Source organism: Apis dorsata, unplaced genomic scaffold (assembly GCF_000469605.1).
Source record: "Apis dorsata unplaced genomic scaffold, Apis dorsata 1.3 scaffold_172, whole genome shotgun sequence".
Classification (NCBI taxonomy): Eukaryota; Metazoa; Arthropoda; class Insecta; order Hymenoptera; family Apidae; genus Apis; species Apis dorsata.
This window is the reverse complement of record NW_006263460.1, coordinates 339,302-366,601: the sequence shown is the minus strand read 5'-3', so window position 1 is coordinate 366,601 and position 27,300 is coordinate 339,302. Positions and strand designations below refer to the sequence as shown.

Sequence of the window (27,300 nt, the reverse complement as noted above, 5' to 3'; positions counted from 1 at the left end):
TTCTTCCTTTTTTTTTTTTTTTTTACCAAAAATTTAACTATTTTACAACGAATTACAACAAGACAATGTTATTTGGCCGTGTTTCGATGTAATAATATATTCAATTTTTACATTCAATTTCTACATTCAATAAAGTTTCTCTCGATACTTCTTTTGATTTAAATCCGGAGGAAGCGTTTCCTAAACCACCTTGACTCACAAATTAATCACTTTGTACAATCTCAATTATTTCAATTATATCCTGAAGATCTGCAAAATTAAAAAACGCAATTGTTTCCCGTGAAAAACTTATCTATGATAAATCGATATGAATTTGAATTTATAACAAACACAAGTACAAATAATTTATCATTGTTTTTTGAATCGATGGAAATGGAAATCTTTAAATATCTTCACGTGATAAAAACAAAAAAATAAACTAACACCATTTTTATAATTCAATTCTCATGAAAATATGGTTTGGAAAACGCTGATGTAACGTTGGCACTTAACACGTTTAAGGAATTCATCTTCATAAAGAACATTTTGTAAAATATGTCCGATTGAATCTATTTGATATCAATAACGAATATAATAGAAAAGTATCATCATTTAATTTCAATGTTAATGATGAGACTATATTATAGGCCTTTGATACATATATATATATTATTTTCAACTTAATTAATCAAATATGAACACGAAGATATCGACATTTGAGGCAGCATAGATCAATTCTCATTGCAACACGTAATAGTTTTTCGTCGAATCGCTAAGCTTCAACTTTCTTATTCGAGCTTAACGATTCAATAGACGACGTTACTCTTTTGTAATTTACAGATTACGATATTTCATCATTCAAAGCATTTCATCATGTGCGTGCAATGTTAAATTAAATAAACTAGAGATGTGATCATCGCAAAAAGGATGAACTCGAGATATAACTGTACAACGTCTGTCTCATCTAAAACAAGATGTCCTGTTTCAAATGATCTGTATAATATTCAAAAATGTAATAATCGATAAAAAAAATATGCTCGACGATGAAGACGTTCACGAGGATACATTAATGGAACGTTCGTTGCTTTCGTTCCTTGATGATTGATTGATTCGCTCGTGTTGGAGCGAATGTTTATACACAATGTTTTTTCCTAGGCGAACAAGAGGTGCACCTTTGTTTAATCAAGCTAATATTACATATTTTATTTTCTTTCTATTATTTTTTTAAAATAGCAGTAAAAAATTTATAATCTTTGTGCAATGATTTCCTTAGCAGTTTCGTATATTTAAAATTTTTGAAATTTGTAATCACTTTGCTTTTTTCTTACATATAACGAACATTCGAAATCTTAAAAGTCATCGAAACTGAAAAAAGAATTTTCTTTTTTTTTTTTTTTTTTGCAAGTTTCGAAGTCTGGCGAAATTTCAGATTCGAATTTTTAAAATGTAACAATTAAATTTTCGACTTGATTCGACATCGTAAACGAATGTAAAAATCTTACGTTATCAGAGAATATTTATATTTATATCGATATTTTCCGATGCTTAAATGGTTAAAAAGTGGATTAAAGTCGTTCAAAAAAAGTATATATATAAAAAGTACTTTCAAGTTTTGATTATCGATCAAAGATAAATAGTATGCGATTCTTAGATCTAAAAATTTTTTACACAACAAATGATTATTCTCTACTATTTTTAGGCAGCAATGTTGCTCAACTTCAATCAATCGAACAAAATGCACTCTTGTCTCATAAACGTGCACAATGAAACGAATTTCAGATACGATTCAGTCCCAGGAACAGTTTGGTTAACAATTCTATTCAAAGGTCAACACTAAATCGTCCCCTTCTAGTCTCATTCCCTGAGTGACGTCCAGCGTCTTGATCTTTCCAGCTTTCGGCGCCTGGACCACCATTTCCATTTTCATGGCGGACAATACGACCAACGGCGCTCCTTTCTCGACAGTGTCGCCTACTTTTACCCTGATGTCGATCACGGTACCAGGCATGGGTGCCCCAACCTGGTTTTTGTCTCCTTTCGCAGCTTTGGGGTGTACATGAAGCTCCTGAAGTTAAATATAAAATTCTTTGTTGCTCGAACTTGAAAGTAACAATGTATGAAGAGACGTAAGAATTGGGCGTACCTTGACGGCTTCTTTATCCTTAATGAACACGGATCTGAGTTGGCCGTTCATCTCGAAGAATACCTCGCGTTCTCCGTTCTTCGTGAGATCTTCAGCAACGGCCAGGGTCTTGATGGCCAACGTTTTACCTTTCTCGATCGTCACATCGAACTCCTCGCCAACTTTCGGTCCCGTCAAGAAGATCCTAGTTTCCAATTTGTCCACCGGTCCATACTGTTCCCGAAAGTTTAAGTAATCGTTGGTCACCTCGGGATAGAGGGCGGCCGACATGATATCTCTGTTCGTGAGGTGAGGATGAGATTCTCGTAGCTGGCTTTTCAACGCGTCGAAGTCCAAAGGTGGTAGAGTCTCGCCAGGTCTTCCTTTCACGCGTGGCATGTCTTTTAATACTTTTGACCTGTGAAGCAAAGATATATTGAGGGAAAATACCGGGGCCAAAGATTTAACTTTTTGAATTTTTTGCGCAAATAAGTTTGCAACGTTTTATAACATATTTGATATTTGAACGTACCTGAGAGGTTCGGGGAATCCTCCGTGAGGTTCGCCGATAGCACCTTGTAGGAATTCCACGACCGATTTAGGGAAGGACAATTCCTCTGCCTTGTTCACGACATCTTCGGAAGAAAGTTTATTTTGAACCATAAACTGCGCCAAATCACCAACCACTTTCGAACTTGGAGTGACTTTGATGATATCGCCGAGCAATAAATTAGCTTCTCTGTAAGCTTTCTTCACGTCCTCGAAGAACGCCCCCAAACCAAGAGAATAGGCTTGGAATTGCAAGTTTGTGTATTGACCTCCGGGGATTTCGTTCAGGTAAACGTCCGCGTTTCCGGATTTCATGGTCGTTGTGCATTCGAAGGGGGCGTACAGAGTTCTGGTCTGCTCCCAATACGCAGAATATTCCGAAATGTCGCTCAGATTAATCTCGGTGTCCTTTGGCGTTCCTGTATTATTTTTCATGATGATAATTATTCCATTTATCTCGATCTTGTTCATTTTATCTTCGACGAATTTTAACTTGATCTTTAAAACAACCCTTTTCTCTTTCATCATATTATTATTACGAGTTTTGTTTATCATTGATTCGACAAAATCAATAGCATTAACATAAAACAGAAACAAACAGCTTACCGATAAGAGAGGCGACCACGGCACCCATGGAAGGTTGGCTAGTCATTCCAGACATACTGTCAACGGCAACGTCAACGACATCTGCCCCGCTTTCCGCGCAAGATAACATGGATGCCACTCCAGCCCCTGCGGTGTCGTGCGTGTGAACGTGGATCGGAATATCGGGATGCCTCTGTCTGATCGCATCGATCAACATGCTGGCGGCTTTCGGCTTCAGAAGACCCGCCATGTCCTTGATCGATAATACGTGAGTACCGGCCTTCACCAACTCGTCCGCCAAGTCCGTGTAATATTTCAGATTGTACTTCTTTTTGTTTGGATCGCTCACGTCACCTGTATATGAAATCGCGGCCTCGACTATGCCTCCAGCTTTGCCAGCCGCGTCCATACCTGTTCAAAATATAATTTTAACCTCGATCGATGTTTCATTTTTTCATTTCTTCTATTTTAGACTTGTTATTATTTTAAATTGTCAGCTCAAAATTAATTTATTATATTAAAGTTCTATTCTGAATCGGTCAAGAGCAAGTTCATGTGCTAGTGAAGATTTATATTTTTCATTCACAAGTTCTAAAGTTCTGATTTTGAGAGGATTCTGAGGTTACAAAAGTTCTGAAGTTGAAAGAGTTCTAAAGTCCAAAAAGTTTTTCCAAAACTTCTAATAATTCTCCAATAATATTGTGAACTAGTCTCTTGATGAGCGACACCCTCAATCTAAAGAAAATTTCTAGAATGAGACTGACGAGGCTATGCCATTCATTGTTCCCAAGAAACTGAGGATGATGTTTGCAATAATTCTTCCAAAACGCTCTAATAACCTCCAATAATATCATGAACTAGTCTCTTGATGAGCGACACTCCCAATTTAAGGAAAATTTCTAGAATGAGACTAACGAGGCTATGCCATTCATTGTTCCCAAGAAATTGAGGATGATGTTTGCAATAATTCTTCTCAAGGATGATGCTGATTGCTATTAAGACATGGCAATCGTTTTTAACAAATATATAAAGCGAAGCATCCTCATAATTCTTCTCTCAAAAACGGCATTGCCCTCGCAGCATCATTCTGTACCTAAATCTGTTCAATGTCTGAACGATAAGTAGACTTTTTCCCTTCTTCTCGAGATTCTTACCGAGAATTAAATTCGGCAAATAATTCAAGGAATCGAACACCCTGAAGACATCCATCCCAGTTTGTACAGCCAGCTCGCAGAATTTATAAACGACATTGTCAGGATAGTTGGTGTAACCGACAGCGTTGGCACCTCTCAGAAGCATCTGGAAGGGAATGTTGGGTATCGCCTTCCTCATGTCCTCCAACCTTTCCCAAGGACACTCGTGCAGGAATCTGAGGGCAACGTCGAACGTGGCGCCACCCCAATTCTCCATGGAGTAAAGATTGCTGAACTTGTGGGCGACGAATGGCGCGATCATCAAGAGATCGTGCGACCTCACGCGTGTCGCTAGAAGAGATTGATGAGCATCACGGAACGTGGTGTCCATCAGAAGTAATCCTTTGTGCTGCCTTATAGCTTTGGCGAAAGCTTCCGGGCCTTGCTTCTTGTAAATGTCGCGAAAGCCTTTTGGTGGTTCCAATATATCTGAAAAATTTGAAAAAGCTTTCTTAAATAATTGGAAATTGGAAGAAATTTTGAGAAGCTTTTACGTGCAGGGGTTAGTATAGCACTTACGTATGCAGTGTAGAAAAGAAGCGTTAAACGGTTAAAATGGAAAATGTCTCTTGATGAGATTGAAAAAATTTTTTTTTTCTTTTTATATATTGCTTTGGTTTTAATCGTTAATATTATATCATTGTTATTAAGAATTTATAATGTAAGATATTCTAAACCATCACCATTTTAAAAGTTTTATAAATTATGATATAATAATTAACAATATGAAATCATGTGTTAATTCGTAATTGTTAGAAACTTTATTTTCACAAGTATTAATTTGAAGTTGACTTAATTATTGTAAATGTTATTAACGACATTTTCCATTCTTCGATTCTTTTGCATTACCCTTTTTTTTTTTTTGAACTACTTTCCCTTCCTAAAAATTTAAACATTATGAAACAACTTTTCGTTAATTAGAATTATGGTATAATAATATTGAAATGTTCAATTATCCCCTTTGTACAATTGTAATATTTCAATTTGTATAGTGATCACTTAATTGGTACAATTTAAAATATAACATTAATTTGAATTTTTGAAATTCGTTTTTCTAATAAAATAAAATTCCATTACTATTTGTCATATTTAAATCACGTCAATTGTTAATTAATAATTATTTTTAAATAAATTATTACATACATATTACATTAATAATAAGTGAAAAATACATATCATATTTTACATACATATAATATTTTATTTCAATTTTCATGTGTAATGAAATATAATGTAATGAATTTTACTTGATATTTTTGAATTTTACTTTATAAGAGACCTAACGAAATTTTTTTTCATTGCACAAATTCCAATTACAATTACACATATCTGCAATGAAATGAAATGAAATGAAAGTAAAAACTAATAAAAATTTGTTTTTTTTGTTGGATAAATAATCTTACCATTTTCTAGCTCTATTTTTCTATATCTTACCCAATTAACTTAAAAAGAAAGAAATAAAGAAATAGAACACATATTAAAGCATACCTGTTGCATCTGGATCATTGTTCTCTTCTGCAGCTGCAAGCTTAGCAAAGTCTAAAAAAAAATGGCCAAACGAAAAGGTAAAAGCATGCGATAAACAATTTGGTGTAATGTACGAGGGACTATTAATAAAATCTAAAATATAAAAAAAATGATAAAAAAAATTATTGAATGATGGAAAAAGAGAAAAATAGCGATGAAAATTTAAATAAATAATATTTTATCAAGGATAAAAGTAACTACACTTTCAGTTATGTAATTGTTGTTAATTAATAAACACAGATAAAAGAAGTTTTATATCACAAATATTTATGTTATTTTCGTATATCGAAAGAAAAATTTAAAGTTACGTAGAAATGAAAACACCATGTGTATGAAAATAAAAAATTTCTTGTATCTGTGTCTATGTATTATATGTATATGTATATAGTGTACATTAAAGAAATGGATAATGCGCAACATAAAATTATTATTTATTAGAATGAATCCCTTGCAAATATGTTTTTAACAGAGCAAAAAGCTTAGTGTATTATTGAACAAATAGAGGTGACTACGAAACGTAAAATAAAATAAATTATAATAAATTATAAATTTTACTAACCCTGTAACTTTTCATTTTATATTCTATATTCTATAATTTATACTCTATAAATCTACGTATATATAGAAGAAAATAGATTTTAGTGTAAAAAATTAAAAATATATTATAATTGGATTTATGCTTTATTTAAATTTCTTATTATCTTCTATTAATTCTATAATCTTGTTATTATTTTTAAATATATAATTATACATAGATTATGTATAATTTAGAATTTCTAAAATTTATTAAAATAAATTCAAAAAGAAATTGTGCAATTTTATAATTTTTTTCAAAATACAATTCAAAATTCAATTTCGAGCGCCAATTATATATACTATATTTTCAAATAGCATTTGAATTCAACAACTTTTTACTGTTGAAATCTTCAATATTGAAATAAATTTTAATCTTTTGAAGTCTTAATGTAACTTTTTTTATATCTTTGTTTCATAATGATTTTTTTTTTTGAGATCACTAATGAAAAAAATATAAAATATAAAAAATAAAAAATTAAAGAATATTTTAATATACTTCGTGAAATAATTTATAAATAGTAAATATCAAAACATTATGCTGTCTTTTAAACATAATATCTAATGAAAAATAAAATTTTAAATTATTATGTAACGAAAAAGTGAAATAATATATTCTGGACAACAAAAGGTTAATTTTGAAACCACATTTCTAAACCATGAAACACTGACTATTATTTAAATAATCATATTATATTGCCCTTCATCAAATAAATAATATAAAGATTATACAAAATGTTAATATATTCTAGAATTCAAAACAAACACAAAAGTCAATATACAAAAGTATCGATTAAAGCTTATTTATTAAGCTATAAGCAATTTAAGTTTACATTAAATGAAACAGAGGGAGACAACACAATTGCAAGACGAAGATAGATCTGTTTCGCTGTATCGCCGCAGCGCGGCGCAACGTGGCGTTGTCTTGCTTCATCTATGTAAATTAAATCGCTCGTAATATAATAAATAATCATTCAACATTTTTATATCAAAATTTTATTTTTTTATACTTTTTTTATCCTTTAAAATCAAGAAACTGTCTGACGAATATATTAACATCCTATATATAATTTTTTCAATAATGTTCTTTACATTACCTATTACCATATACGATGTTTGAAATACAGTTTTTTTACATACCGCCTACGTCACGCGAACTTTTTATCCTATCTTTATCTATAATAAACATATACCAATACAAAATTACCGTAATCTGTACATATACAGACCGATACACGTGAAAAAACTGTTGTATGTACCATATGGAGTTCGTTCTTGAAGACAATTTTAAAGTATATAAAAAATCTTAAGTCGATACTCGAAAATTATCTCGTTTCCCATTAATATAGCGTAAAAGAAAAGTAATAATCGAATTCTTCGTGTCTGAGAAGTTAAAGAAAAAAAAAATTCTCTATTTCTATTTTATTTATCAATTAACAAAAGTCTAAGATTTGAAGAAAGAAAATTTATTTTAATTTTATAATTAAAGATATTTAGAAATGAGAATAACTATTTTAACTATAAATATATATTTTACTATAAATAAATATTCAGTGTTCCATAGTAAAATAAAAAATCAAAGAAACAAACCGCTATGCAGCCACCAATAATCACCCTCTATGAACACACAGTGAAGAAAATAAAAAATTTGACGACCCTTTGATTCGTTGTCCCATATATTGAAAGCAATTCTTCGTGTAATTCCAATATCTCAACCCAAAATATAAGTCCAATATCTTTTCCATGCCCAATTTCAGCCTTCATCACGAAATCACAGTGAGAAGCGACTCGATTGATATGATATTAATATTTGAGGATACACCTGATTTAAATTTACTTATTCCTATATAAAGGATACTATACCTAGAGCGACTTGAGGAATGTGAGGTTTTATCTCTGCTGGTTTTAACGGTGTAGCCAATGGAGTGCTTGGTCCATTTACCAAGACCGAGCCAAGATAGTTGAGCAACTTCTGAGCACGGTTCTGACTCGGTTGGAACTGAAACAACTGTGGATTCTCGTCAATGAAGTAAGTGTCCACCTTTCCGTTCAGGAATTTCTGATTCTCCAACACGTTCAAAAGGAACGGTATGTTCGTTTTCACTCCACGGACACGGAACTCGCGGAGGGCACGATTCATTTTCGCGCAAGATGATTGCAAATCACCCGCGTGGGCTATAACCTGAGAACAAAATGGAAGAGATATCATTGAAAATTGATTCAATTTTGACAGACGTCGTTTAACATCGTTGCCTCTCCACGTTTTAAAAATCATATCTTGAAACTATTGAACAATTTTCTTCAGATTTTTCCTAAGATTTGTTAAGAGTTTTACCTTGACGAGAAGCGAGTCGTAGTAAGGCGAGATAATCGCACCAGCGAATGCAGAGGCACCATCCAATCGAATACCCATACCCTCCCCAGAACGGAACACCTCGATTCTTCCGGTATCCGGCTGGAAATTCTTCGCAGGATCTTCTGTGGTAACTCGGCATTGTATCGCGAAACCTTGAGGAATGATTTTCTCTTGCGTCATACCCAGCTCAGGTAACGTGATACCCTCAGCAATACGGATTTGAGATTGCACCAGATCGATTCTGGAAGATTAATCTTGATTGGTTTAATGCACTTTTGATTGAGAGCCATCGAATACTTTTTACAATGCAAATAAATTTCCTTGTATTAAAACGATATAAATTTATTACGTGTCACTTTAATTCTATTCATCGATTATATTCTTAATTTAATTGAATACTGGATATTGTTTGATATACCATAAAAACGAATATAGAAATTTATAAAGTTTTGAGATATTTAAAGTATCTGTTATTTAATTTAATACAAAAATATTTTGCAATATATAATTAATATAAAATACCATATAAAATACTGTTACATCATGTAATATCTATAAGACAAATTCATGCAACAATCTCTTCTATACAAATACACGTACCCAGTGATCTCCTCCGTGACAGTGTGCTCGACTTGCAATCTAGCATTGACCTCAATGAAGTAGAAATTTCCGGATTCGTCAGCCAAAAATTCGACGGTACCAGCGTTCGAATATCCAACATGTTTTGCCAATCTTACAGCGTGCTCCGTCATTTTATTTCTAACTTTGGGATCTAATCGTGGTGCAGGAGCGATCTCAACCACCTGAAATTTCCATCTTGAGTTCACAAACTCGAACACACATTCCAGGGAATAAAGATTAATTTACTACGCTAATTTAGTATTCTATTCTATTATTTTCTTTCGACAAATACGTTGATCTAGAAATTTTTAATTACTGCCATATTCTTCTGTCTTTTATTATTTTCTTTTTTGCACATTTGTTCCGCACTTTTGCAACGTTGCCCTCGTTTTTTTTTACGATTATGGAAGCAGTCGAGCACGTGAACGTATTCCCATTCGAATTCTTGAGATAGAGAAGCAAGAGAGTGAAATTTAATTATTTATCGTGAAAAATAAAATTTTTATATTTCTTTTTTTATAGAATTCTGTACTATTAATTTTAATCGTTTAATTTTAGAGTTTATGCTAATCATTATATACAATCGATATTTATTTCATAAAAGATAATAGCAGAATATTATTAAATGAATAAAATTCAATCGTGTTAATATTATTTTTATCAAGAAATATTTACTTTTAAAGTTGTCACCATCGTAAAATCATATTTCTCTTATAATGTAATTTTTAATAATATCTGTTGACATACATTAATGAATTTGCAAAAATAAATAATTCATAATAACTAATCATAATAATTATATCGAGTAAGTCATATAATCATATAATCATACATATTTTCATAATATTTCCATCAATAAATTGCGTACGAGTAATTTTTTAATCTCAACATTGAAATTTATTCTCGATATAAAATTTTATCAATATCTATAATATAAGAAATAATAAAAAAAAAAAAGATATCGAATAATTCTATTATAATTTTTGCTTAAAATATATTCGATCGTCCATTCATTTAATATAATTGTATTATTTCTATGAATAATGTATATATAAACACACGTGTTTAAAAATAGATCGAAAACGATCGAAGAGAATTAAAAAGAATGATTTCATAAATAACGACTGTCCACGATTATTTATATTAATTTTTCTCGTTTACCAACCTTTTGATGACGACGTTGCACGGAACAATCGCGTTCATAAAGATGAACAACATTGCCAGCTTGATCTCCCAATAATTGAACCTCGATGTGCCTTGGCCTCTCGATGAATTTTTCAATGAACATCGCCCCATTCCCGAAAGCTGCCTTAGCTTCGGAAGATGCCCGATCAAACATTTCTCGGACCTCCTCCATGTGCCTTACGACTCTCATTCCTGTAAAATTTAATAATTAATTAATTATTTATTAATAAATAATTCCTTTTAGAATTGTTTGAGTAGAAGTAAGATCGATTAATAAATTTAGAAGAAAAAATGAAGAATCATGGTACAGCGTTATTTCGAAGCAATTATTTTTATATTATGCTTATGGAAATAATTATAATTGCATGTAAGATTCTATCGATGTCTGATCCATTTCGTATTCTTTTCGTGTTACTGTTCGCACAAGATGATTCAGTACTCGTATTACAAACATATATATATATTTTTTTAGAATACATTTATTGAACGTCTATTATGAATTACTATTTTACTCGTTTTGAACCTTTGAAAAAAAGTTTCAAAAAAATAGAATATGTAAATATTATACATATATTTTGTATTTCTTTTATATATGGTATTATTTGAAATATATAGGAGATTCAAGCAGATCGAATTATATGTATATTTTTACTTTGAAATGAAATTTCTAAAAAGAAATGAAAGAAATTTAAATTATTAATTTATAAAATATTTATTCGGTTTTTAAACAAAATTAAATATTTAATTCAAATGATATTCAAATGATTTGATGATAGGTAATAACGAATGACAAAAAAGACAATAAATCCGTATGATTTTGTTCAAAGTAGAGTGGATTCTACAAAATAGTTCTCGCGATGAATAGACATTTATGGCAAAGGAAATGAGAGACAAAAAATACTAGAAATAATAGAATGAATACATTGTACATCTATCAGCTTATTTTACTGAGACCTAGATCTCGTTGTAAGGCAGGAAACAATTATAAACGAAAATAGGTACATATTATGACTTATACAACTTAAATACAATATTTTCTTATGATATAACACCTTTTTTACGATTATTCTGTAGAATCTTCCAAAAGTATTCCAAGAAATTCATTTAAAAATTAAAAAAAATATTTTTAAAAACGTATAAAAAATAAATTAAATGAATGATTCGAAGAAAAACAATTTATTAAGAAAAGCGAATGACTCGAAAGAATAAAAGGACAAAAGAATGTAGAAGAAAAAAAAATTTTGAAAATATAAGAAATTTTAGAAAAATAAGAAACGATCGATATTGTAAATTAAATTTAAAAATTTAAAGTTGAATTGAACAGAATGAAATTCTACCTCTTCCACCTCCTCCATAAGCGGCTTTGAAAATGACCGGAAGTCCGTGTTTCATGCAAAATTCCATCGCCTCGTCGGACGTGGTTACCGGTCCATCTGTCCCCGGAACAATCGGCACACCAGCGTCTATCGCAGCTTGTCTCGCAGCTACCTAATAATAAATATATTTTTTTCATTTTTATCAATAAACGATTTTAAATAAAATGATAAATTTAAAAATCAATCAATCTATATATACATCTTCGAAACATTTTTGTAAGAATATTTTTTCTTCTTAATCTCCTTTAACTGCGGATATGGTTTATAAACCATATGTTAAAATTATAGCCAAAGGAAAAAATATAAACAACATGTTAATTTTTACTAATATCAAATAGTGGCTGTGGCTTATATACCACTAAAAGAAAAATAAAATAAATATAATAAAAAAAAAATTTTTAAATAGAATATCACTTCAGTAATATAATTTAAAAATAGAATGTATATACTTATTTTCATTTTATTTTTTTTATCGTTAATTATAAAATGTATACTTTGTCGATATTCTTATTTCTTATTTCTTATCGTATTTTATCTTATTTTATCATACAAGATAAAAGTTTAGTTTCATTTTGACTGCTATTCGAGTCTCTTTCAAAGTATATTTTTGTGAACTTTTCCTAATATGGATAAGTCTTTTACTTCTTCCAGAGTTCCTCAAGAAAAAAGCGAATAAAATGTTGACGAATATAGTGATGAAATTTAGTATAAATTTTGAGATTTCTGTAATAACAACTTGTACTTTTATTATACTTTTTTACTTTGTATACTTTTTGTAAATTATAAAATAACTAAAATTATATTGTCTAGTATTATGATTTGATTTTGATAAAATATTTTTTCGTTTAGAGTTGTGCTAAAGGATATTTTTCGAATTTTTTGAATATATTATTGAAAAGTAATATACCTTGTCACCCATTTGTTGAACCACTTTGGGGCTAGGGCCGATGAATCTTATTCCAGCATTGATCACCGCCTCCGCGAAATCCGATCGCTCAGACAGGAAGCCATAACCGGGGTGAATAGCGTCCACGTTATTCTCTTTCGCGACTTTGATGATTTCCGGGATATTCAAGTAAGCCTGGACAGGTGGTAGCCCTCTGCCCACCACGTAACCCTCGTCCGCTTTCTGCCTATGCATTTGCATCTTGTCTTGTTCCGAATAAATGGCCACGGACCGGATTCCCAGTTCCGTGCATGCTCGAAACACACGAATCGCGATTTCTCCTGTGAAAATAATAAAATAAATCTTTCCATCTTGCGAATGGATCGAAAAACACTTCAACCAAGAAGGGAAAAAGTAATATTTTAAAATGTGTAATACGAAACGAAAGAAGATTAAATTGGAACGAGATTATCCTGTATATCTGCGCTTTTTTTAAATATATTTTTATTTTTTCAAAATAATACTTTATTATTTTTATTTTATTTTTATTTTTTACTCATGATGCTTACAAATATTTGGAGATAAAAATGTCTGGAGAGAGAGAGAGGGGGAGAAAGAAAGAGAGAGAAAGTGTGCGATAAAATTTAATAATTTTAGAAGAATTAAAAATCGTAAATAAGTTAAAATTGGAAATTGAATGGAATTTGATTCTGGATAGAAAAACATGTTAACGTATGTATGTTCTGACGTTCTATAATAGATCACAAAGATAGATCACTGATGTTAAAGAAGCTAGTGGCATAATTAAGTAGAGTGCCATAGATTGATCGTACATCATTATCGAATGTTCAATGTACACGAAGTTGTTCGTATTTATAGTGTTTTATAAATGACAATAATGAAAGAAGGCCAATCAATATCCAAAGCGATCGCAATAAAGTGACGAATTCACAGTTATTATTCTATATAATAAACAATCTAAGATTGTACAAATGGAACCGTAAAAATATGAAAATATTCAGTTTTTTTTTTTGCATCATAATAAATTATCTTGTTGTCCGAATATAAATAAGCATCATTATCGAACGAAGACATAATAATATGCGCTGTATCATTCATTTTGCATGTTATCGTTCGACTCAATTCGATTCGTCTCCCCATCATTTTCAATCGCGTGATTTACGTCTTTTCAATGTTTCTATTATTAAAGATTTTGAATCGAATGGATATAATTTACATTAGAACCAACCGTATAGCGAGGCCAATGTCACTAGTTGATGTTTTTGTAAAAAATGACAAAAATTGAACGAAATCAAAGTATGAATCAAAGTACAGATATATCATGTACATATATATATTCAATAATGTTCATATCGAGAATAATCTTCGTCTGAGAAACAATCTAATAAGTCTTCGTATTCATTCAATGGATTGAAATTGGACGATGTTCGATAAATTGGCTTATCAAATTGCATGATCGAAATAAATATTATGAATGAATATATACGCTAGTGAATGTTAGTTTACTAAATTTCGTAATCTAATTTCAAACCATCACAGATAAATCTGTAAATGATAATCGTTATTTGATAATCATTATCGCGTATGTAAAAGATAAAATTATTTGGATATGTAAATAAAAAATTTAAAACCGACAGATCAAAAGAATTTTACGATACTTTTACTTGAAATTTAAATCATCGTTTAAAACTGTATTTGGTATTTAATTTCGAACTGCATCATTCATTATTAATGGGTCAGTTATACTCTTTGGACTAAAGATAGATACGCGAATGATTTAAATTCGAACTAACAAGGAGTAAATTAAGAAGTAGATGAATAAATTAAAAACCGACATCGTAATGGAAATTGAAACTAATAGATGTACGATTGCTTTCCATTATCGTATCGATTCATCCAGTTAATTTTTTAAATCTTTCTCTTTAAATTCTATTGCTTTGATTCTTCGTAATTTAATCTTTTTATTTTAATCTAATTTGAAAACATTGATGGAATAAAATGAATATAATTGAATAAAATTGATGGAATAAAATTTTAGAAAGAAACTCACCTCGATTGGCCACAAGGACGCTCCTGATCGGTCTGTATTCGACATCGGTGCCGAAACATCTTTTTGCAACTTTATACACTTGCAACACGTTTCTATGTTTGACCAATGCGTATCTGGCACGCGAGGAATGCATTTTTATCTTTTTTTCCACACCACACTTTCACCAACAGTATCAATTACACCGTTCGTAAATTTTCGAATTGACAACTTGTAAACTCGTAAACTACGTTTCAAAAATTATATATATTTATATATCTTCTGTTATATTTTTAAACATCACGAACTAACTTCGAAGTTACGTAAAGTTTAAATATCTGTTCGGAAGTTGCCTCGATATTTTTCCAATGGGGGAACTTTTTATGATAACGTTACTTATAGTTTTCTCTATTCGCAAATAATGAAGGGAATATCACTCTTATTTGTTCTTCCCGCTCGATACTTAATAATATTTATCGCTTTTAGTATCTCTTAATCGAACAATACTGTTTAATTGTCACGAACGTCGATGTATCGCGAAATTTGAATCGAATGGATGGATGAACTTCCTTATCGAGAGTCCGGCGTGGAGTGATTGCCAAGCTTCCTGAAACACCACATTTTATAATTAATTTGCGATTAAACAAATCCTTATTATTTTCCAATGGAAGAATTTGAAACAATGATATCATTAGGAGAGATAATAGATTGTATCGATTAAATATTTTGTATTTATTGGATAGATTGTACGTATAGATGTAGAGTGATAGCAATCTGAACGATGTTTAGTTCAAACGTGAAAATATCACACGTTGAATTAATCAAGATTTTCAACCTGTTGAAACGTCACTTTTAACACGATCACAAAATAACTTTTATTCGCTAATGTAATTGTTCATACAGAAGATTTTATGATATAAATTTTCAAATATTCATCTCGATATAAAAATAAAAATAAAATTTTTAATTTTTATATATTTAAATATTATTGTCAGTATTTTTAATTTGCTCTTGAACGAATGACTTTTAATCAATTATCAAATAATTGATTTATCAATAGACGATTGATTATACGAATATCTCTACATTAGTTTGAATACAAAGGATTCTATTGTATTTTCAATTATTATATCGACGAAGAGCATAACTGTATTATTATCATTGGCGTTTTCGAGGTGTTTGAACTTTGAAAAAAAGTTTAACGAGTTCAATAATTTTAAAGAATAGAAGAAAGTTAATCAATTTTATCGAATTTATTGCGTTAATATCGATTGTGAATCTATGAAAAGAGAATTTCGATGATATTTGAATATCGATAAGCAAAAAATGTAGTACATGTTCGATATTTTCAAAACACGATTTGTAATATATTTGAAATAAAAGTTGAGCAAATGGAAAACGAAAATAAAATTAACATAGATTTACGTCAATAGAATATGAAATTGCATTTTTTCTTCTTTTCCTCATATTTATAACTATGCTTCTAAATGTCGCAGTAACTGCACGAAAAAAAATGAATTAATAAATGATAAATTTATAAAAAATAAATACCCATATAAGATAAAAACAAAAAGATTCCTTATCAAAATTTTTAGAGAATAGAGAATTTTATAGAAAAATAAGATAAATAAATTATTTAATAAACTAATAATTAACAAAAGAAAAACGTAATAAGAAAATAGATGATTTGATTTTGATATAAAAATCTTTTAAATATGCAAACGAACTTATTACTCAACGTAATAATAATAATTAATAAACGGTATTACTCAAACAAATTAATAACCATAGTTATCTCATTATATAAACATTAATCTTTAGGTAGCAATCGTTCTCTGAAAATGAGCTCACATCTATCTTGGTATTTTTACCATGTTAACTCGAATATCTACTAAAGATTCTACTGTATTTCTAACTCTCATTGTCTGTTACATAAAAGTCTTCTCTATATAAATAATTCATTAACCGATAATATGTTCACAAATGGCAAATATAAGTCATAAAGTTCCGTTTTACGAGCAGTTTTTAAAATTTTATAATTTGATTGATATTTAATTGAGTTGTATAGAATAATCTTTAAAAATCTTTCGCGCAATTTTACTTCATTATCAAATCATTATTATCACATCATAATTTAGAAGAAGCATTAAATTATTTATAAACTCCATTGCATCTTTATAACAAACATTCTGATTCATTATAACGAAATTTCTTGGATCATTGATCTTATATTTATCAAAGCTAATGCCATAAAAAATATTTTGGACTGGAAACGATCATCGATTTGCAAATTAAACGAAATTTAAATTAATTAATTATTAAATCGCTTTTGGAAATATTCGATCGTTTGTAATAAATATGATAAAACTGTTAAAAATACAATGTTGAGAATTCAATTAAATTCTGAAAGTATTATTGTAATAAAAAAACTTACTGTAACAGTCAAATTACAAATCTCAAACGACATTTTTGAATATCAACTTTCGTATTTGTTTTGGTCTCTAGAATCAATCCTTCACAAATATATATTAACATTCTATCATCTCGTTGTAGAAAATATTTCCAAACGAATATTCAATATTCAAAATACGAAAGAAGAAATTTTGAGAGTGGATTTTATCCGTTCGAAGATATTTTTTATGGAAAAAAAAAAAAGATATATAAAATAAAAATGTAAATTTTTATCGAAATTAGAATTTTCTGATTAATTTTTCTCTAAAATTACGTTTTAATATTTTTTCGAATTAATGTATATTTAAATACGGCTCGATACCTCGACCTTCGACATCGTACTTTGAATCAGCAGTGGCTCTCACAATCAGTTCTCAGACTGTTATTCCTCTATGATACACGCTTCTTATAAATAAATAAAGGTTGCATAAAGTTTCCTCTGAATATATTATCTCAGTTATTTAAGAGATGTCACGAACGTAACAGCATTCATTGAATAAATTAAAACATGGAATTCATTGCAATAATTGAAACGATGAGACAAGATTAAGATGTTTCAAACAAAATTTCAATGAGTTTATTTATTTCAAACAATTATTTCTATTTCTGTTTCTATCTAAATTAAAATAATTGTAATGATTTTTAATACCTTTTAAATACAATTATTCACAAAAATATATATATACTTACATTTATTTATATTTATATACTTATAATTTTCTATTGAAAGATTAAAGGAAAAATAAAAATATTTTTTGTTTTTGATTTTATTGGTTTTATATTTTATCTTACTTATACTCTTTGTTTTTAATCAATTAAAAGATATATAATTCTAATAACACTTGCAAATTGTGTAATCCATTATACAACTTAATAATCTTGCTCAATTTTCTTAAATGACAAGTAATCTCGGGCTTCAAAGTCAGAAATCTTTGATCGAATCCATTTAAATCTTTCAATATTTTGACATTGCAAATGTTCTATTTATGCTAATGTAAATACTTTAACTACTTTGTCAAATAAAGATTTAATATGTCATGATATTAGAAAAAACTATAAATTTTGTTATTTGTTAAATATAAGATAATTATCGAATATCTTATATATATATCTGTTATAAATAATTTTAAAAATAATTAATTTATAATTAATTTATATACGAAGGAAATAAGTAATTACATTTTGTTCAAATAGCAGTTGTAATTTCAATTTCAATTTCTTTTTTAGAAATTCTTTCATCTAAAGCGATAGAAAAAAGAAAGAAAAAGAAAATATAGAAGTATAGTCGTAAGTAATAAAATTTCGATCAAGAAAAATTAAAAAGTAATTTCTTTCTAACTTCGTAATCGAGTTTACTTTATTTGATAAAATCGATAAAAACTTCTTCATAAAATGTAAATTTTCCACCAGACTCGAGATAATTTCTCTTTCAAAGCTCTCAAGCGTCGAAGAATATATAATTTGTTTTTAAAATAAGTAACATAAAAAATTACAATTAACAAAAATTACAAATTATAAAATTACAATTGATTTACAAATTGCAAAACGAGCCGTATACTATAACAATAACATGATTTTTGTAATTTCCCCTATCAATTTTCTTTATTATCAAATGACCCATAATGAGATTGATAAAAAGTCAATGAGGGAAGAGAAGAAAAAAATGAATCGTGTTTTATGGTCCATTGAGATCGATACTAGTTAATTATGATAACGCTCTTATCGTTCCTTGACATCGTATGTTTTCCACAATGCTTTTCTTACGTAACGTTTAGACTATGAATCTCACACAAGATCGTAATTTGTCAACTTTGTTTAAATGCATTGCTATTAAAAAATATATTAGATAATTAATAATAAATTCAATATCAATAATTCAATATCAAAACATTTCTTTTAATAATTTTGTCAAAAGATTGAAACTTTTATTTTTGTTGGGGATTATTGGAAATTCAAATATTCAAATATTGAATATCCGAGTAGAGTGTTTTATTTATTATAAACTTATAATTTTTTAAGTAACTAAGAATGGCGGTTAGAAACAGATGAAAATATTATTTGAAAGCATTTAAAAAAGATTTATGTTGCATTGTTTGTATGATATCCATGTGAATTCCATGTGATATTCATGTGAAGGTAATCAGATGCCTGCTCTCACAATTTTTTTAATCTTTGAAAGATCATTGATTTGATCGATCTTCCGAGGATGAAAAAAAATCATCTGCAATGTAAATTATTTATATTCTTGCCGGTAAACATGTATAATATATTAAAATTCTTTTTGATTGCTTTCTTTCATTAGTTCAATGATATAGATTCTAAATTGCTATAATTATAGAAAGAGAGAAAAAAAAATTTATATTTATTCAATGTGAAAAGAAAATAATAAGAATATATTATATCTATTAATTATACAGAAACTTTATTTATGAAAACAAAAATAAAATATGAAATTTTAGATAACTTCAAGAATAATTTATTCGACGTAAAAAAAAAAAAAAAATACGTAAATGCGAAACTTTATTTTAAAAATATATTTTTTTGATACAATCTTAGTTAAACTTTAGTCATTGTATAGTCATTATATGATCTTATATAAGGAAACTTAAGAAAAATAATTGAGGAGACTAGAATTTCATAAAAATAATACTTGATTAAAATTTCTCTTTTTAATAAAAAAAAAAATTAATTTAAAAAAAAATGATTTCTTTCTTTAGCACGGATATATGAGAATATAAAAGTTTAAGTGAAAATAAATATTTAAATTTGTCATATTTCAATAAAATAAATGAAAAATATAATTATTTACGTTTACATAATACTTTTTTCATTTGAAGGCACAACTATTAGTTATTTTAAAGTTTCAATTATTACAAAAGGCATCAATTTAAAATAAGATATTAATAAATAAATTTAACAGCATCATTTAGAAAAAGCAATATTTTCACCACCACGATAATAAACTCAGTGCATAAGCTATTATATTTACAAACTTAATGTTAGAAAATTGAAAGCAAATTGGCCTGAAAATTGCGATGGAAAAAATACTTCACCAATAAATATAATTTTAATTTGAGATAAAAAGATTCAATTTTCGAAAGGATCATTTTATTTATGTTTTTGAATACGTATGTGTTAAAAAAACATTTTATACTCGTTCATCTTTTTTAAGCAGAAAAGAAGTTATTGAATTTGTCCCTCATATACGATATGTAAAAGAGTTGAATTTTTAAGAATGAAATTTTTACGTAAATCACTTGTTACGTAAATTAAACATAATATAATCTGTTTATTTAATTTTACTCAAATTTTATAATAATTTTGTTATAACATTATTATAATTTTAATTATTCTCTTTTTTTTCATTCATATGTATAAAATATACGATATGAAGCATCTTTTCTTCACATAATTATAAATTATTAGTTATGTATATTATAATTTTTCTGAGTGGCCTTGTATATTATGAATATTATTATATATAGAATTCGATTGAATAACATGTACGAGCATGTACGTAAAATATATAATATAAAAATTTATATATCATAATTCTTATACTACTACGAATTGTATATGGCAAATGAGAAGAAGAGCCTCGAACTTCTGCCAGAATTTAATAGAGTTAAAAATAGAATAGCCTTATAGCATTGATCTATCTAGTTTGCCAAGAAAACTACAAAATAGTGATTCGTGTCATTGACACGAATGAAAATACTATTATTCAATCGCAGTCAGATATGTTATATGATACAATGTATTTTCATAATCGAAGGATAAATAAATTTTTCTCGAATTATTTAAAATTAAATATTTAAGAAAATATATATTTTTAAAATATATATTTCATAATTTAAATATAAATATGAATATAATTTTTTTTTTATTATTTTCAATTGAAAAAAATCTTCTCTATCATTAGAGATTTTTTTAAAGTTACAAATAAATATTTATAAAAATACACGATCTACATCTTTCTTGATCAAATATGAAAGATAATCAAATTAATTACATTAGAAATAAAAAAACTACAAGAAGTTTGATAATTTTATTTCATCCTTTACCTTCATCTTAATTTGATGGTAGAACCATAATAATATAGTATAGAAATATACATTACCTTTACACGTAAACACAGGAACAATTAAAGACATCCTGAGAATCCATATTTCATATTCAACCATATAAAACACATGATGATATATGATCATACTGGAAAATCTCCTACAGTCATAATATTTTTTGTAAAGTAATTCTATTTTACTATTCATTCATATTGATTACTATTCATTCATATTGATATTTCAATTTATCATGTTTATAAAAATCATTGTTATCATATTGAATTGTTATACATTTTAAACCTTCGGAATTAATATCATAATTAAATATAAGCCTTATTGAAAATGTGTGTTATTATGTCATTGCCCATGATTTGAACAAATTCAACGTGCAATTTGCATAGAGATATTTGATAATTTTATCATTTCACAGTGAACGAAAAGGAAACTGTACTATTGTACAAAGCGAAATGGTCGGCCTTGAACGTAATACCGTGCCGGACACATTAAATTAATACGTGTCATAGAACCGATTCAATAACCCTTACGGTCTACATTGACTTCTTTCTCCTTTTAAATTAGCCTTTTCGAATTTTGTAATATTTTTTATTGAATATGTAATATGATAATTTTCATTCTGATTGTCTTTTTTTCTTATAATAATTGAAGCAATATATTGTTCCTTGTTTTTTATTTGTTTATTTTTTTATAAAGCCATCTTTTTTCTGATAAATAAAACTTAAAAATAAATTAATTGTCAAACAAAAAATTTATTCGAAATATGTTTAAATATAAAGTTATTCTTGGCGTGCATTTATTGTTGCAATGACTGTACACAACCATGTGTTTATTGGTCAATGACCATTCAATAAGTCGTCAATTTAATGTTCATTGACAATGAAATTCAAGTGGTGTTTTTAGCTTTACCTTTAACATCTATCATAATAAAGAATTTCATATGTTAAAAACAATAGATAAAGTCGATTAAAATAATCCCAAAATTAGAATCTCATATATATTCATGACTTAGCAAAAGATATGCAAAATAGTTTCAATATATTTATTACATACATGATTTTTACAGAAATTTTTATGCATTTGCACTTTATCATATCAATGAGGAGGTTATTTTGCAGTATAATGTACGTTTTAGGTTTTAAGTAAAATAAATTACAAATTATAGATAAATCATTATTTAAGCTTTACTTTAATTTTTAATATAAAATTTTGATATCTATTCTTATGTGATAAGGAAATAACGAAATTTAAGGATAAGGAAAATATTTTTGATGGATCGATTTAAATATTGAAATAAACACAACAAAAATTAATGTATAAAAACATAAATTTGAGATTCTTTTTCTTTTCTTTTTTTAAATGAAATTATAAGTAATTTAATATATAAAAATGATCGATTAATCTGATTTTATGGGTCATTTCAAAGTCAAATAAATGACAGCACAATTTAACTTCCTTAATATCGTACAATTTTTCTTTATGGAATTTTTTTCATGCTTGCATTGAGAGATTAAAATGAGATATTCTGTTTTGAATACTTTCAATAAAATCACTATTTATCCGACTTATTGTGACAAATTATCTTCTAATCTAGAGAAAACATCGGAATCTCTGGATTTTCCGTGGTACACTGATAAACGATAATTATCAATGTCAATGGAAACTGAATTACACAAATAAAGTATATCCTTATCAATATATAGTAATTGAAAATTACTATATATATTATATAATAATTGAAAATTAAATATTTTTTTAAACGGTTTTAATTATTGACTAGATTATAAATTTAATGGAAAAATTCCATTTAATTTATCACTATTCTATTTATATATTCGTATATTATAATAAAAAATTAGTTTCAAATATCTCAACTTGTATTATACGATATATTAATATAATTCAAAACAAAAAATTGTGTGGGAAAGTTTAAAGATCAATAGTTCGGAAGATAATCCATTACAGATGTTTTACAATTAATCTTATAATCTAAAACATACATTAAAATAATCTTCTCATGGAGATTTAAATCATTTCAAGTAAAAATATAGAATTCAATTATATATTGATAAAATTGATCAATTAATAATTATTTATCATGTTTTATTAAATCACAATTCAAAGAATAATGATAAAGTTTTTAAGTTTTTAAGTTTTATGGTTCACAATTATGAAAATGCGCGTTTCCCATAAAGTTGCGAAAATAACTTTGATCTTTTATAAGAAGAAGAAAAATGAGAAACAGAGAATAATCTGTAACTCGAAAAGCAGAATATAATAATAATTGCATATCGTTATAATATTATATATCATATTGATATTAACAATTTAATGATAAAAAATTGTAATATCATTTATACAGATGTTGCAATAAACATGACATAAACAACTATCTAATGCATCAAAAATAATTTTCTCTTATCCAGTATAAATCATTTTTTTAATTTAATAGAAATGAATATATTTTATGCTTCACACATGCAATTTAATTCTCTCTGCGTCAAGAGTTCTACTTCTATTAATACGACTTCTTAATTAGTCTATCCTTATTTTCCGTATTATAGGTCTTCATCAAATTAAACTTGTTAAACATTACCACCGCCAAGATTAAATTTCAACCAAACCACTTGAGATACGTCATTGAGTTACGTTGTAAATTTACTGGTGCAAACTGCGAAACAATTCCCAGCTATCGATCCAGCAACAACACAGCGTCGAAAACAGCTTGATCCGGAAATCACGTACAATCTTAATTCCTATATGTTTCACAACATTCTATCAAATGGAAACATTTTGTTTACCATTTTCTTTCCTGCGCCATTTCATTCACTACATAAACTTCCCTATGCGATCTCGATCAATAGATTTTGCCTTTTAATATTATCTCACTTCCGATCGTGCACATGTACACACAATCTTGAAACGCAATACCGTTTATCGTTCTTACCATTTTGTAATCGTGTCTGTGACTCCATTAAGCGATTTGATATGCTGGAAAAGCGGTATCGATTTTTACAAACTGAAAGCATCGTTGAGATGAAAAAGGAAAAAACAGCTGATTCATCGATCTCATGAGTGGCCAGACGAAAACTGAGCCAACTTAGAAAGCCGCTGCAGCTTATTATTCTCCGATTTCGACGTTAACCCCGAAAAAGGGGCGTTAGCTCAATCGATATTACTCGCAGGGAAGTAGAAATACTAACCAATTGAAGAGTCATAACCATCAAGACTTTGTCAAAGACTTTTCATTTTTCTTTTCTTTTTTAGTAGGTTTTTTTTTTAATACAGTTTGAATATTGTTTATTCGATATTAACGATATTTTTTATTGGAGAAAGAAATTGTAAAAAACGAATTTAATTCTTAAACATGAATTCGTTTCTTTAGATATTATTACGCAATTTTCGTACGTGTGTGCACGTGATTTATAATTCGTATTATATTTGAAAAACGATGTGTCTCTTTGATTAGCGTATGTATGTACTATATATATTATATTATACGCAAGCGACTGATGCACGTGTTCTCGTCGCCGCATTGATACCTCACTTAATGTGTTTGTGCGTATTTATCGTACAATTGTATCGTAGTTATCTGTTTAACGACATTTAGTAATTAAACATTTATAAAATATCCATAAAATATCCATATATATATATATATTTTCTTTTTATGTTAATTTTAATGACGTTATTCAATCGAAATAATTATTTAAACGTTTGATTTAAAAACATTTTAACCCATAAACAGAGAAATATAAAATATAATATTATATAAATATATATAAATAGAATAATGCGAGTGATAATACCATCAATGTGTAATTATGATTCATCAATCGATATTTGTTATTTGTATCATTAAAAAATCATTTATCGCTTGATTATTTAATTGTATATTATATACATATAATTATATACAAAATGAATTTTTTTATATTTTAAAACAAAAATAACGAGAAACAGACTTTACTTGATAAAATTAAATTGCATCGCTAGACGGATTATGCAAATAATATTTGCATATAATAAATAATAATAATAAGTAATAATCACGTGATAGATTAAAAAATAATTTTAAGAAAAAAATCTTATGTGCTCGTTGAATTTTTCCGATTATTTAACTTCGATAATTTAGCAGAAATATTATTCATAAACTTCGATATTTTACAACGAATATAATTTTTCAATCAAAAACAATTCCCAAATTTTAAATCAAAGTAAAAAACTTTGTTTCTTATTGATATAAAAATTTTAAATATAAAGAAGTTAAAGTTATCTGAAATTGTTTACAAATATATGCGTAATCAAAATACAGAGCATAAATATTGGAAAAAAATAACTGAATTAAAACTTTATTAAACTTTTTAAATCGTGAAAAATCACAATAACATTCGAATAATCAATACGAAAGATCACGATCTTGACTGCAGGATCGAAGATCATGATCTTTCGTATTGATTATTCTTCGATCAACTGTAGCGATTTTACCCGATTATTATATAAACGTCCTAAACGTCATTCGGGGTAGATCGTATGCCCAGAACGTTTATAAACGTTTGATTACATCGACCGTTCGATTTAATGAGTCTTTGTCACCGAGCAAAAGTTAATTACACGCGCATAAAAATTTGCGTGTATAAAAAGAAGAAGAAAAAGGAAAAAAAAGAAAAGCACGAACACAGCATGCAAAACAATCGTTCGAAACGCACATTCGAATCGAATCGATTCTAAGTCACAGGACCAACAATTTATATTTGCACGAAGCCACGATCGCGTATTGCGCCAGTTCGAATTCGGTCGAGAAGTTCGGCGAGAGAAGCGGTGTGTCGGTAACAATGCTGAAAAATTCGGCACACGCGCGATCAATCAACGCGCCGTGACCCTCGGGCATCGAATCGAGAGTAGCCGAACCGAGGCACGATAACTCGTGGATGAATTTCGTGCACATCGCGATGAAAACTAAGCGTCATCGTTTGAATTCAACTTGTCACGATGGTCACGAGCAACGATTTCAGGTTTCTAGGACAATTTCCACCAGGCACGATGCGTTGTGTGAATTGTCAAAATAGATATTGCCGCGTGAGGAAAATCGCGCGGAAAAAACGTTAGGCCGCGATTAAACGCAGCGATTAACCGGTCGCGTGACGCAATGCAGGCGAAATCACGCGAAAATACAAAGAATTTCGGTGTACTTACGGGTGTCGTTACGCCGGGGACAAGGCAGGCCAGACCCCGTCCGGCTAAAGTCTAAGCCGCAGTGAAATCTTGGAACACGTCGGACTGATCTCGCTGGCACACGCGTTCGACCTCTACGGAAATAGAGACAGGCGCGATTGGTGTATCAACTTGCGCCTGCTCGTACTTACAGTGACGCGCGTTTCGTCGGACGATCGACAGTATCGCCATCTGATGGCCACGCGTGTAAGGGAACTTATCGAAAGCTGGACAATAGTGGCGCGAGAGACAATGTTTTCCGATAGTGTATCGTGCGAGTTTGCATTGCTTACAGAATTTATTCGATGCAGTCAAGGTGCTTAAAGGATTATATACTGTTCGATGTTTGATTTAGAAGAAAATAAAAGTGTGTTAGATAAGAATAATGATAAAGATTCATGGAATATGAAGTTTTGTTTAAACAAAATGGAATAATATAGGAAATTCTTCTCTGGAGAAATTTTTATTGATATTGCCGTTCATAAGAATAATCTCAACAGGTGTACAGGTGTTTTATATTGTTATTAATAATATTATTCCTAATTTGTTTACTATTT

At 28.6% G+C, this 27,300-nt stretch overlaps 1 protein-coding gene across 2 annotated transcripts; it reads right to left on the bottom strand.

The window, feature by feature from the left end:
• Nucleotides 1-391: 391 nt before the first annotated feature.
• LOC102680342 (pyruvate carboxylase, mitochondrial) lies at nucleotides 392-26,952 on the bottom strand. 2 transcript variants are annotated; one of them, XM_006614198.2, is made up of 14 exons: nucleotides 26,726-26,952; nucleotides 15,024-15,606; nucleotides 12,974-13,293; nucleotides 12,028-12,178; nucleotides 10,671-10,882; nucleotides 9,485-9,687; nucleotides 8,864-9,125; nucleotides 8,392-8,710; nucleotides 5,917-5,967; nucleotides 4,390-4,857; nucleotides 3,257-3,646; nucleotides 2,634-3,069; nucleotides 2,123-2,519; nucleotides 392-2,044 (listed from the first exon to the last, which is right to left on the bottom strand). In XM_006614198.2, the coding sequence occupies exons 2-14, from the start codon at nucleotides 15,154-15,156 to the stop codon at nucleotides 1,796-1,798; spliced, it is 3,591 nt and encodes a 1,196-aa protein (XP_006614261.1). In that variant the 5' UTR covers nucleotides 15,157-15,606; nucleotides 26,726-26,952; the 3' UTR covers nucleotides 392-1,795. The 2 variants fall into 2 exon arrangements, with proteins under 2 accessions (XP_006614261.1, XP_006614262.1); XM_006614199.2 differs by lacking the exon at nucleotides 5,917-5,967 and having other exon boundaries at nucleotides 26,726-26,951.
• Between the last annotated feature and the right edge of the window lie 348 nt (nucleotides 26,953-27,300).